This window comes from Rhinatrema bivittatum, chromosome 10 (genome assembly GCF_901001135.1).
Source record: "Rhinatrema bivittatum chromosome 10, aRhiBiv1.1, whole genome shotgun sequence".
Taxonomy (NCBI): Eukaryota; Metazoa; Chordata; class Amphibia; order Gymnophiona; family Rhinatrematidae; genus Rhinatrema; species Rhinatrema bivittatum.
In genome coordinates this window covers 75326586-75340366 of record NC_042624.1, presented here as the reverse complement: position 1 = coordinate 75340366, position 13781 = coordinate 75326586, and the positions used below count along the sequence as shown (strand labels likewise).

General features: G+C 41.7%; 1 protein-coding gene across 1 annotated transcript in view; it reads right to left on the bottom strand.

Moving 5' to 3' along the window:
- Positions 1-13781, bottom strand: part of KIFAP3 (kinesin associated protein 3) — a 204249-nt gene that overhangs the window by 118504 nt on the left and 71964 nt on the right. The window contains exon 10 of the mRNA XM_029617575.1: positions 8292-8454. Coding sequence (XP_029473435.1) covers positions 8292-8454 — 163 coding nt within the window. The remainder of the gene's footprint in view (positions 1-8291; positions 8455-13781) is intronic.

Below are 13781 nucleotides of genomic sequence, written 5' to 3'. Positions count from 1 at the left end.
AAGTTAAAAATTAATTAAAAAAAAAAAAAAAATGAAAATCAGCCCACAGCTTGTGGGTTGAAAACCGGACGCTCAATTTTGCCAGCGTCTGGTTTCCGAACCCGTGGCTGTCAGCGGGTTTGAGAACCGATGCCGACAAAATTGAGCGTCGGCTGTCAAACTCGCTGACACCGCCGCTCCTGTCAAAAAAGAGGCGCTAGGGACGTGCTAGTGTCCCTAGCGCCTCTTTTTACCGCGGGCCCTAATTTGAATAATTTGTTTTAGTCAATCGCGTGCACAGGAGAGTGGCCTGTGCGCGCACTGGGAGAGCGGGCGCTCGCCCGCTCTCCTGCGATCTTTACTGTATCGGCCTGATAGTAACTATGTTCAAAAAAACACTGAACAGACAGTTCAACACAAGTGAGCATGGCAAGTCTAAAAACTCTGCAATCAATCACATCAATAGGTCAGGGGTCAGTAGAGGAGGTGCCCAGGCAATAGAGGACAGAAAAAAGAAGAATTAAAAGGGACAAAAAGAATAGAGCGGAGAGGAAAAATTAGATTTCTACATTTCCTTAAAAGAGCAACGAGACAGCAGAATGAACAGAAAAGGCAATAATGTTCCCCCAAAATATAACAAAAGGAATGACAGCAGGAGAAAAAGCACAAGAGACAGGAGAAGGAGTAGGGGTATGGAAGGAGCAAAGACGGCATTGATATGATGGACTAGCAGAATGAAAAGCAGAGGCAAAAAAATAGCTCCTGGGCTGGACCAGCTAAAGAAATACAGAGCAAAATAACTTTTGATGAAGGCTTTATTTTAGGGAATTGATAATATAACATTACAACTCTGTATAACTAAGGTGGAGGATTTCAGAGTCAATTTTCAGTCAGGCTCAAATGCCCCTGGAAATGATACTAACACTAAAAAAAAAATTTTTTAATCTGAAAAATTATGGAGGAAAAAAAAAACAACCTCCAAATAAATCTCTTTTAATTGGTTCTTCCCACCAAATTTGGTGCCTGTCGCTGACTTTACTGCTGGTGATCTTGAAAGAGCAGAGGCTGCCTGGGCACTGCTCATACACCAGCTATCGGATACCAGCTGTTGTCACTGTGCCCTGACAAAAAAAAGTCTCCATTTACTTGGAGACACAGGAGGCCAATAAATTTCCCTGCCATTAATAACTGCAGACAGAAGCACTGGGCCAGCCTCCCCTCCCCTGACGGCTTGACGTATGCCTGCCGTTAGGTTACCTGGCCCTGAATGTTATTTGGCTTGGGCAGGTAGGGAAACTGTCTCCTTTTCAAGGGAAGTCCAACTGAGCAGGAGCTCAGAAGGCAACCCATCTTCAAACAGATGTAGGAGGTGGGGGAAAAAAAAGTTTATTACAATGAAAAGGGCTGGAGTCAGTCAAATTCCATTTGAAACAAACAAAAAAAAAAAGGTACTCATTAAAAGAGAATATCTTTCCTTTCAAATTAAATTGCTCCATGAGCATTTTAGTTTTTTTTGCATAATTGAACGGAACAATGCATTGGCAGTACAACCTGCACTCTCGTTGCCGAGATTTGCTTCAGTAGTTTTGTACACATTATAATTTTGAATTCTGAATGCAAAAACTCTCAAACTGTAAATAATAATTACAGCTCTTGTCTTCTGAGCCAGCTGTTTCTTCCTGCTCTTTTGGACCTCTTGTTCAATCAAACCCAAGGCTAGAGATTCTGCTGCCCTTCATTTACAACTACCCAGGGATTTTGCCCCTATTTTATATCCCTGTCCAATTCACTTTAATCTAATCACTGTAGCGACAGTCTTCAGCTGAGGTCATTCATCAAGGCCCCCTTCATGGACCCATGCACTCATGGGCCTCGGATCCAGGGGATACGCCATGAAATCTCCTGGTGGCAAATTTAAAGAAAGTATTTTTTCTGTCAACACACAATTAAGCTGTGGAATTTATTGCTAGAGGAGGTGATCAAGCTCAGTAGCACAGCTGGGTTTAAAAAAAAGTTCAGACAATTTTTTTGAAGGATAGGCCCATTATAACAACTATTAGCCAGACAGACTTGGGGACTGGGTCCTTTTACTGCTGGGAATGAACAAAAGGAAAAGGGAATTTTCCAGTTAGGAACTGTTGGGAATGTCTACCATCCTATTTCAAACTTACCATCCTTGGCTAAGCTCTTGGACACATGTACCAAGCTAGTTGGGCTTTTTAGAGCACAATAAGAAACATTGCTAGTTTCTTTAATTGATTCATTGTTGCATGAAATTGATTCAGCCAGAGCAGTTTTGTTAGTCCTTAATGTTTCCTCTGTATTTGATGCAGTCAATCATTCAGTCTTGCTTAGTCAACTGCACACTGTGGAGATTGGGGAAATTGTGCTGTACTGGTTCCAGTCTCGTTTAGAGCAGCAATCATTTCAATTTTGCCTAAGAATAGGTTGGGCTGGAAAAACATTACAACAGGCGTTCCTCGGGGATTTGCTCTCTCCTTTAACCCCTAGGTGCTTTATTAAAAGCTATGGGCATTTTATAACAAATCTATGTAGATGATGTCCAACTTGTTTTTCTAGTAAGCACCAGTCTGACTGATACTATTGATGGCCTTGTTACTGGTTTACAGTCAGTAGATAGTTAGCTAACCTAGAATGGACTCATTCTCAATGCAGCCAGAGAGAATGTCCAGATGACATCAGCCAGTAAGGCTTAAGGGCAGAGATTAAAATCACTTCAGAAATTCAAGATTTTAGGTATCATGTTATTACCTTGTTTTCCATGAAATGTCAAATCCAAGCAGTCTTAAAATCTACCTTTTATAAATCAAGGGTATTACACAGTTTGAAATACATTCTGTTGCTGGCTTTCAAACAGTCATACAGGCCAATGCATTGAGCGCAAAAGACTACTGTAATGTGCTCTATGTTGGTCTCCCAAACAATCACCTCCATGCCGTTCAACCTTATACCTATCACCTATTTCTTTAGCCTACATTTGGCTTCGTAGCATTTACGTTATGTTATTAACCCCATATATATGTATCCAAGTTCCTGATACCTGTTCATTGTAAGACATTAACTTGTCAATGTTTCTGTTTAGAATGTAAACCGAATTGATCAGTAACTCTGTTATTGGAAAGTCGGTATATAAAAGTGCTAAATAAATAAATAAATAAATGTTGCCAAATGCTGCCATCAAGTTAATTACTGGGAAGCCTTGTAAGAAACACATCACCACACAATTAGGTGAGCTTTACTGGCTACCCTCAATGGTGGCCCTTCCTTCCTGTCATCTACTCCCTACGCCAGCGGGGATTGTGTTGGGTGAAAATACCGATTGTGAGTCCTTGAATTTGGGAGCTTGTAGAGTCCTGCAGAAGCCTGCCACCATTACTTTGAACTCTGTTTGGAGGACTCTTACTGCATTGGAGAAGTCTATTTTCTCTTTACCTATTACTACTGACATCCACATACAGATCCAGGGCCTCTGAGAACCCGGCTGTAACACAAAAGGGGAAATTAGAAGATTTAGAAAAACAACTTACTGATATTTGTGAAGTTCAAACAAATTTGGTGTAAGGAAATATGGCTCAAGATAAAAAGCTGGAAAATCTAGAGAATTCCTCCAGATATTTAAACCTCAGAGTGTTAAAAACTTTCTAGTACTGGACTCTCTCTCCACTAGATCATTTTTTAAATTATATGATAGGCATATTGAAGAATCCAACTGAAGCTATTCCACCTATGGAAAGTGATAGGGCTCCTATGGATCCATGCTCTGCTGAATTGGGTAACAATCTAACTGATTTCCTTCAGCATTCGACATCCTTGGAAGTGGCTAACAGAGGGTACTCTTTTGGTCTTATTTGTTTTTCCTCAAGATCTACATATGGTCTTGAGATTATTTTTTCATAACTGTTTGTCCCTGTTTAAAGGCCACAAAGTATGGATTTAACCAGATGTCACCAGAGTAATTCAGGATCGGCGGCGGAAATTTCTGGTTATGAGACAGGAAGCTATGTCTTTGGGGGCACAATTTGTAGTTTGCTATCCATGCTAATGTATATAAAAAAATTCAAGGATGCCAGATATGTTTATTTTGAGCCATCCCAATTAAAGTTTTTCCTGGACTCTCATAAGCCTATGACACCAAATTCCACAAGGTTTAATTCAATTTATAATTATCTGAAGCTTTGTCTTGCGTACTTTCCTTTTCTCATTTCTTATTTATAATGCTCCTTTGCATCTTGTCCTCCCTTTTACGTTTAAGCTGGTAACTATTGGAATTGGTAATATTTTCTTTGTCTTGATGATTTTATGTATGGTAAAGTTTGTAAATTCCAGTTGCTCCATAAACTTCTGTGTCAAGTATATCTTGTGTTAATAAAGATTTCAGGAAAAAAAATAAATTGTAATCGACCCTGCACTACAGGTCCAGGTAGGGCTGAATATAAATGATTTTAAATAAAATAAAACACAAACCTGGACTGGCCATTGTTAGGGACTGGATGCTGGGCTCAATGAACTACTGGTCTGATCCAGCATGGCATTTCTTATGTTATGTCCCCTCATAACACATGGCAGTACCAGAGCCTCCAGCCCTTTCACACAGCAGCATGTAACCACGTTAAGTCCACGGCCGTGCCTCAGCTCTGCCAGGCATGAAATAAAATGGAGAGATCTTTTGATACAGATGCCGGGAAGAGAACTTGCATAATGTATAGTGCAGTTGTTTATGAGCTTTGAATTTACAACTTATTCTTCAGAAGGAGTTGAAGCCTTTGTTTCATAATGCAGCTTGTTCCATGTCTGCCTACTGCAGAGAGTTCAGTGTTAAGAGACTCTTGCTATAGAATCATTGTGGTTGGTAGGACGGCCACAGGTCTGTGTACTGCAGTGACTACAACATGTGGGATTCCTACTTAACTACCGCTATAGCTCGTGGGACAACACCAGGTTGCCAGCTGTGTCTGCCTGCACCACTCCAGTCAGCTGCTCCATCCCGAGGTGGACTAGGGGAAGAAAAATCTCAGAATCAATGAGCGAAGGCTCCCAGTGCCTGAAAAAAGAGTGCCACAGCCAGAAGGGCAGTACTGAACAGCAGCAAAGCTGCTGGGCAATAAAAAGAATAATTTCAAAACTCAAACAACTCAGCTAAAAACAGTGATGAGCATGCTGGATGGAATTACAGTAGCATTTTTATCTTCATTTGATTTTTCATCTATATACAACTGAAAAAAAAAAACAACACACAAATTACCTCTATATATAATTGAAAAAAACATAGCACGATTAAAAAAATTAGGAATCATAACCATACCATAGTTTGTTTACAGTTCACAATAAAGGGGGAGGAAAAATGGTTATAAAACAGCTCAATGTGCAAGTGGTAAACTGGAGGATTAACACACAAGCATTATCTATCCCACCATCTTATCGGAAGGAAAACTAATCAATTGCAAAGAATCCAAGACAGCGTATTTATCTCTCTTATAATGACCTAAATGTTTAAAAGGAAACTAATAAAAGAAAGTAATGCCAACGATACTGCGACTGATGAAAAGACTTCCTCCTAAGCTAGGTGGCCCTGAATGCATCAGGAAATATCCTAATTTCTCCCTTCCTAAAATAAGGTTTCAGCGCCAGTTCCTTGTCAGATCTGAGACAGAGGAAGACCAGAAGGGTAGCCCAAGGGATTAAAGCGGCATTCTGAGAAAGGCAATAAAGGGGCTGGAAGTGGAGGCGTGGGGGCCTGGGATTGACTCTTCAGGTGGTGCTGGGCACCAGTCCCAAAGCTGGCCAGAGAGCAATCGTTAACCTCTGCAATGCCTTTCACACATGAAAGAAATCCCTCCCATTGCTCTAGGAATCTTCAACATGCCTTACAGTTACAACACCACGCTACACACAACTGGAAAACTATTTTGTAAACTTGAGCACAAGCTAAAATGGTTAGGAGCCAGGAAAAAATATTTTACTCTTATAAACTACTTTTTGGTTAGATTTAGCTCACACCTTTAGAACATAAGAAATTGCCATGCTGGGTCAGACCAAAGGTCCATCAAGCCCAGCATCCTGTTTCCAACAGAGGCCAAACCAGGCCACAAGAACCTGGCAATTACCCAAACACTAAGAAAGTCCCAAGCTACTGATGCAATTAACAGCAGTGGCTATTCCCTAAGTAAAACTGATTAATAGCCATTAATGGACTTCTCTTCCAAGAACTTATCCAAACCTTTTTTGAACCCAGCTACACTAACTGCACTAACCACATCCTCTGGCAACAAATTCCAGAGCTTTATTGTGCGTTGAGTGAAAAAGAATTTTCTCCGATTAGTCTTAAATGTGCTACTTGCTAACTTCATGGAATGCCCCCTAGTCCTTCTATTATTCGAAAGTGAAAATAACCGAGTCACATCTACTCGTTCAAGACCTCTCATGATCTTAAAGACCTCTATCATATCCCCCCTCAGCCGTCTCTTCTCCAAGCTGAACAGCCCCAATCTCTTCAGCCTTTCCTCATAGGGAAGCTGTTCCATCCCCTTTATCATTTTGGTTGCCCTTCTCTGTACCTTCTCCATCACAACTATATCTTTTTTGAGATGCAGCAACCAGAACTGTACACAGTATTCAAGGTGCGGTCTCACCATGGAGCGATATAGAGGCATTATGACATTTTCCGTTCTATTAACCATTCCCTTCCTAATAATTCCTAACATTCTATTTGCTTTTTTGACTGCTGCAGCACACTGAGCTGACGATTTTAAAGTATTATCCACTATGATGCCTAGATCTTTTTCCTGGGTGGTAGCTCCTAATATGGAACCTAACATCGTGTAACTACTTCATTGGTAGCTTTTCCATTTGTTTCATCTATTTGGGGGGGGGGGGGGGGGGGGGAGGGGGGGAAGAGAAGGGGTTTATTGTAATTTTTTTTTTCATTGTAATTTTTAGCTCATTTTTGCTTTTCTTCTTTCTCCCTGACCCTCCTAGTCTCTTCCATCCCTCTTCATTATGTGGCCCAGCAGCTAATGAAAGACCAGGGCTGCAGCGCCTCATCTGTGCAGCATGGCAGCTTCACTTGGGCCTGTGTCAGCTGCGATCCAGCCTGATCCTGATGATTCTCCTGCAACATCAGGCACCAAATTTTTGGTGTCTGGCTAATCTGGCACATGGGATCTTTCCAACCCTGACTTTATAGCATATCAAAATAAACACTGTAATATATATCCGAGTAGCATTCTATTATGCAGTCTTCAGTTCACTTTTTCCCCCACACAAAGGAGTTTGCAAAACATTTATAGATGTTTAAAACCATCTGAAGCTAACTATAGAGAGGCAGAGAGAGTTTCCTGCTTTGTGGGACAGTTCTGGTCCAATGCATTTCGAATTCCACGGAGGGCTGGAGAGTATTATCCTACATATTCCCAAACGGAGTTAGCAATGTGCATGCTGGAGCTTTAGGACTGAACCACAAAACCAAAATTACCATTAGCGTGCAATTAGTTAACGGTCAAATGAGTTTCAAACCTTTTAATTATAGACTGGCGTTTACTCAGATTATAATCTATGCATTAAAGAACAAACTGCCGAACGAGCTAATTAAATTACAATCATTTTCCTTCATATTTTACCATTTGTAATTATATTTTGGTTAAGCAGAAAGAGACTGATATTCCCATTACTCACAGCAAAAATAAAAGCTTCAAGATTTTGCATTTCCCAAGTTTAATCATGCCACAGCTGAGCCTTGGAATAGGGTGGAATGTGGGGTACTGAATGTTAACCATCACAACTTACTTCCTACCCTAAGATCGGGCAATAGGGGACAGTTGTAACTGGAGAACAGAGTTTCTCGTGCACACACAATAGCACTAGCGGGATCAGTTGGGAGGATATGGCTCTAACTGCAGAGGAGAGTTTGTTACACACACACAAATATATACACCTTGTGCTATGACAGCACTAGAGGGATCAGGAAGAGGAATGCTGTGACTATCTATACAAGACAGCTTGTGTTACACACAGGGTAAAAAAAACATATAAAACTACTGAATTTCTTGGGAAAGTGCCAGTAGAAGTGTTGATCTAATCCGGCACTGGTGCCTGCTTTCCCTCTGTTTGCTGCACAGGACAGTACAAGAGAGACACAGCAGGAGTAAAGTTAGGTCCTGTGGCACTTCCTCTGCTCCCAGTGCTTGTTTTCCTACTTGTAAAGGGCGAATGCAGAAAGGATTGGCACACAGAGATCCCACGGGTGTCCCTCCACGCCTCCTGCCCATTAACAAAAGAAGTGCATTTCAACCTACCAAGCAGCTCGGTGAGCTTGGGCAGCAGTCCCACCTGCACCATTTTGTTTCTCAGGCCTGTGTCGAAGGAGAGGTTGAGCAGCAGCCGGAGGGTGATATTCAGCAAGTCTTCGTGTTCGCATGGGACCATTTTAGACAGTTTTTCAATGATATCCATTTCTGCCTGGAAGAGAAAGTCAAAGTAAAGTTCTAGAGCTACAGAAAGGCATTGAGCCTGGGGCACTTGAATTGTGCGCACATGGAAATTTGTTTGAAAAAGTACATTGGTAAATTTGTAAATGCAGTCTATTTCGATGTTCTCCCCCCCCCCCCCCCCGCAGCTCCCTGTAAATGCCTCCTCTCCACGCCTTGAGAAACCATGTGCACACGTTCAGCCACCCCATTTTCAGGCAGCCTATTTACAGGTGTAAGATACTCTATTACCTGCCAAAACTGCATTGAAAACTGGACTGTCGGTAAATTATACATCACTTCAAACAGCCCAACAAGATTTGGTTAGTAAAAATTCATGGCTACCTGATCACATTCACCCATAATCCATCTCTCAACCTGGAGAGAACCTATGGAGCTACAACGTTTTTCATTCTCCCTCCAGTTTTAAAGGGGATGTGGGGGGGGGGGGGGGGGGGAAACTGTCCTCTGTCCCTAAAGCCCTCATGAAGTCTAGTTTACAGGAACACGTGCACCAGGATTGTCCGTGGGGCAGGCATTCACAGAGAAGTGGGCATAAGTAACCCACCCTCTTATTTCCTCTGTGACCGTGATGTCTGAGCAGCACGATCTCCTCACACAGCTTCCACATTCTGAAACTAGACTCAATCACATTTTTCTGCAGGGAGTGACAACTCTCCCACAAATGTTTGCTTTAGTGTACAAGGGGGGGGGGGGGGGGGTTTGTAGATTGCAAACGTACTATATGATCAAACTCCAACTCAAGAGCAATTATGGGTAACAACCATCCAGGCAGAAGGTCTGGCCACCTCCTGCTGAAAGCCCCATTAAGTCCCATTTCTGAAATTGTACTTCAGATACTGGCATTTGCAGGAAAAAAAAAGAGGGGGAGGGGGAGGGGCACCAGCTGCATCACATGGAGATTTTTTTTTTTATTCAACTTAAGTGTGTAACTTAACAAACCTGTACATTTTTCTTGTATGTTTTTGCACATCAATACATTACTTACATAATTTTCATTTAAAATTTCTTGCTGACCACTTTCCCGACTCAGAGTCATCCAAAACACTTTATAACATTGAATAGACACAACCACCACACAACAAAATGTAACACGCACAAAAATACCGGATTGCACTGTCAGCATGGGAATCCTTAAAATCATCATAAACACCATTTTCATCCAGGGAATTGTACAAATACCATCCCCAGAGACCATACAAACCAGTTTATATGCCATATCTAGCGAAATCCAAAAGAAATTAATCAGATAAATATCTAATCAATTAATTCTAGGAAACCACCAGGTCAATCTTTTTTTCAGAAGACAAGATAATTCTTTTCCATCCTAACATCAACAGGCACCAAATTCCAAAGTGTAGGTGCCACCACCGAAATAGCCCTTCACCGATTTGGCTATACAAGACTCTAACCAATAAAAAGTAGGTATTAACTTCTTAAACTCAAAAAAAAAAATATTCAATATGCTGAACCATTTGCTTTATTACACGTAAACATGGCAACATTGGCAGTATTAACCACACAACCTGAGTTATACTATACAGAAATATACCCCATTTACTATGCCTGTTTTCGAGTCCAGTTATTCTCCCCTCAATACCCAACCAAATCCTCAGTCAACTTAATATAATTACATACACATGTCCAGTGGATTCTTTTCCATGTTAGTCAATAATTTCTTAATTACACTCAATCTTTTGCCATCTCCAGACTGTGCTGGCAAATAATAAAGTACATACACTCTAGGGTCATCTGCTTAAAATATGCCTTAAGACTATCCCAATAACTCTTTGATAAACGATATGCACATTAGGTCTCCCCCTACCTCCCCGGAATCTCCAGCATGTGTCAGGTCCTGTCTCAGGCACACCAGGGACAGATATGCTTCTCATATGTAACCTATACTGCTGCTCTATTATATCGAACATTTCCACATCCCATCAATAATTTGGTCCCATTCTTTTGATTCGGTTTCCCTGTCTTTCCTTATCTCGTAACTTCAGAAGTTTTGGAATTTCTGGCTCCAACCTCCATTGAATTGCTTTGGATTTATCCTACTATTCAATGATTAGAGGGCGAGGTCATAGATATCAACCTCTCCAGCAAGGATGGGGGCTTTGATAAAATCTGTGGAACCAATCATGGTAGCAATATTCTTTAATGCAATAAAAAGACTGGGCCTCAATCAGAAGTCAGAATGAGGGAAAGCCAGACGCAGAGGAAGGCAGAGTCAGGACTTGTTGCTCAGGCGCCTGCCCGGAAGAGTGAGCTTCCTTTTACGCCCGAGCAAATGCTAATGTCATCACTTTGCGTCATAGGAAGTCCTGGGCGCTGGCCCTATAAAGCTCCGAGCAGCAGAATGCAGCAAAGGAGCAGGAGTCCGGGAGCCACGTTGGGAGGCCTTAGCAAGTTGCAGGACAGAGTGCTGGGCCTGGGACAGTGAGGTGCAGCACCCCATGGTCGGCAGCATGTTATAATATGACTGCCAGATTGGCAGAAATCTTTACTCCAAATTATTTTATACTATTATTCCACATAAAGAGACATTTTACCTTTTCTAAATGTATTCATTTCTTCTCTATTCAATGGCAAATGTCAGATTTATCTGCATTTATTTTTTAACCAGAGAACGCTCCGAAGGCACTCAGTGTGCCCAGTAGGGCCAGCATTGATCTTTCCAGATCAGTATATAGAGCAATTTTTCGTTCTAGTCCCTGCACCACTACCCTTTTGACCTGGAGAGACCTAATGTGCTCCGCCAGAGGCTGACTCACCAATACAAACAGTAGCCTTGACAAGAGACAACACTGGCTGGTCTCTCTGTGAATGCTGCTGCTTCTTTTAATTTGATTTTCTTTCCGGCCTTCCACTCCTACCTTTCCCTTTTTGTCCACTCTTCCCACATTCCCCCTCCTGCTTCTCTGCCTGTCCTAGAACATTTAAACCACATATTCCACCACGAACGCTCAGATCACAACACAAAGGCCTCCTTGAAATCCCAACCATAAGAAATTCTCATCTAACACAAACAAGAGAAAGAGCGGTTTCTGTTGTTGGCCCAACACTATGGAACTGTGAACAATAACAGACATTAAAACATTTAAGAGCGAGCTAAAAAAAACTTGGCTATTCACAAATGCCTACTGACTGACAAAAAACCCCAGTTCGCCATGAGTCTGAAAACCAGAACTGCCCGGACTAATTCCCCCCGCTATGTCTTTCCTAAATGAAACTATCTTTTAACCCCCTATCCCTAAATGTTTCCCCACCCTCCTTCCTGTACGTCTGCCTGCCTCAGTTTTTCCGTTATTTATTTATGAATGTCAAACCTGTACACCCTTATGAACTAGTGATTCTCACATGGAATGACGGCATATAAAAACACAAACATTTTATTTTATCCTCTCTTCTGTTCCTTTCTCTGTTTTTCCACTTCCTACCCCATCCCTGCCAACTCCTTTCCTCTTGCCAGCACACTGGCAGGACTTGGTCTCCCGTCCCTAACCCTTCTCCATCATGTTCCTCTCCTCCTGTAAGCTTTGCCTTTGCTATTTCTTCCTCCATCATTTCTTTTCTCTCTTCTCCCCTCACCTACAGCTCTACCTCCCGATACGATCATGCTGCTGCTGGGCCCGCTCTCCACTCCCTCCATCTTTGTTGCTTCCAGCAGAGGAGCAGATTTGTAAGCAAAGCAGTGGGAGGAGCAGTGAATGCGGAGGACACACATCCTGTGTCCCAGGGGCCAGGCAAGAGCCATTTCAAACAGTTCATGTGCTAACAGCAGCCCAGTGGGTTACACGTCTGAGAAAGGCAACACTGGAACCAGGCCAAGAAAAAGCTTGAGGAAAAGAGTACAGAGTAAGTCTCAGAGTCAAAGGCAGATGAAAGATCAAATACAATAGGAGCCATGCTGACAGGAGCATGACAGGCAAATGGAATAAAGCTGTGTACACCAGACTGACCAGGATCAAGCAGAAAAATAATAGCAAAAATATGCAGCTAGTTTTGAAATATTACATTTTTTGAGAACCTGTCATAGGCCAGGCAGTAATTTAACAGTATGCTAGTATGCAGGATCTGAAGGTCAAAGGAAGGTTTCTTAAAAGATAGTTAAAAATGGCAAGAAAGGGTCCAGAGGATAGGGAAGAAGTAGCAAATAAGAATATAAACAAGTTCATGATCAGTACCAGTCCAGCTTCAGAAAATCGCTGCGTACAGAGATATTACTTCTCTCTACACTGGATATCGTGAGAAGAGGATCTGATACCAGGTAAAGTTTTGCCCTCGTCCTTTCAGATATATCTGCTGCTTTCGACACACTGAACCACCCAATCCTCCTATATCGCTTAAGAGAATATGGTGTCTCAGATCTTGTACTCTGGTGGTTGACATCTTTTCTTTCCAATCAATCACTACAGTAACAATAGCTCAACTTGGCAATCTCTCTACCCCAGGGATCAGCCCTTTCAGCTATGCTCTTTAATAGGTATATGGCACCCATCTCCTCAGCAGGAACAAAACTCTACATGCTGATGATATTCAGTTTTTTATTCCAATACACCCTTCAAGGTCTGAAACCTCCAAGATGGTTGCCATTTGCTTGTCGGCAGTTAGAAAATGGATAAGCCTTAATAAATTGCTACTTAATTTCTCTAAGACAGAGATAATTGTTCTGCAGCATCCTGGTATTGACAGAGTTCCTTCAATCCTGTGTGTAGAGAATACTAAAAGTTTGGGAATTATAATTGATTCAATCTGACATTCCATAAACATATTAATTCAGTAGTAAGAGCCGGCTTCTTCAAACTTCGCCTGCTCAGAGATCTAAAGTCACCTTTAGATGCCTCTGATTTTAAACAGTCATGCAGGCTAATTGATTATTGAAACTATGCTCTAAAGGCATTGCAGATATTACGGAATGATGCAACTTGGCTGATTTCCAGATTTATTTACTGCTTGGGTATTTGCCAGGTACTTGTATCCTGGACCGGTCACTACTGGAAACAGGATGTTAGGCTTGATGGCCCCTTTGTCTAACCCAGTATGTCAACTTATGTTCTTTTGAACACATTACTCCTGTATTGTAAGTTATGCATATGTATATGTAAGATATGGCGTGTAAAATTTAAGATCAGAAACTCTTAGGGCTTAATTATTTTCCTTGGGCAAACTCTATATTTTGTATTTGTAACCCAACGCCCCCTCTTCATTCTTCTCAACGCAGCTTATTGGATGTTCCATCAGTGCAGCAGACGCATTTCGCTGAAATCAGAGAGAAAGCCTTCTCTGTGGCGGGAC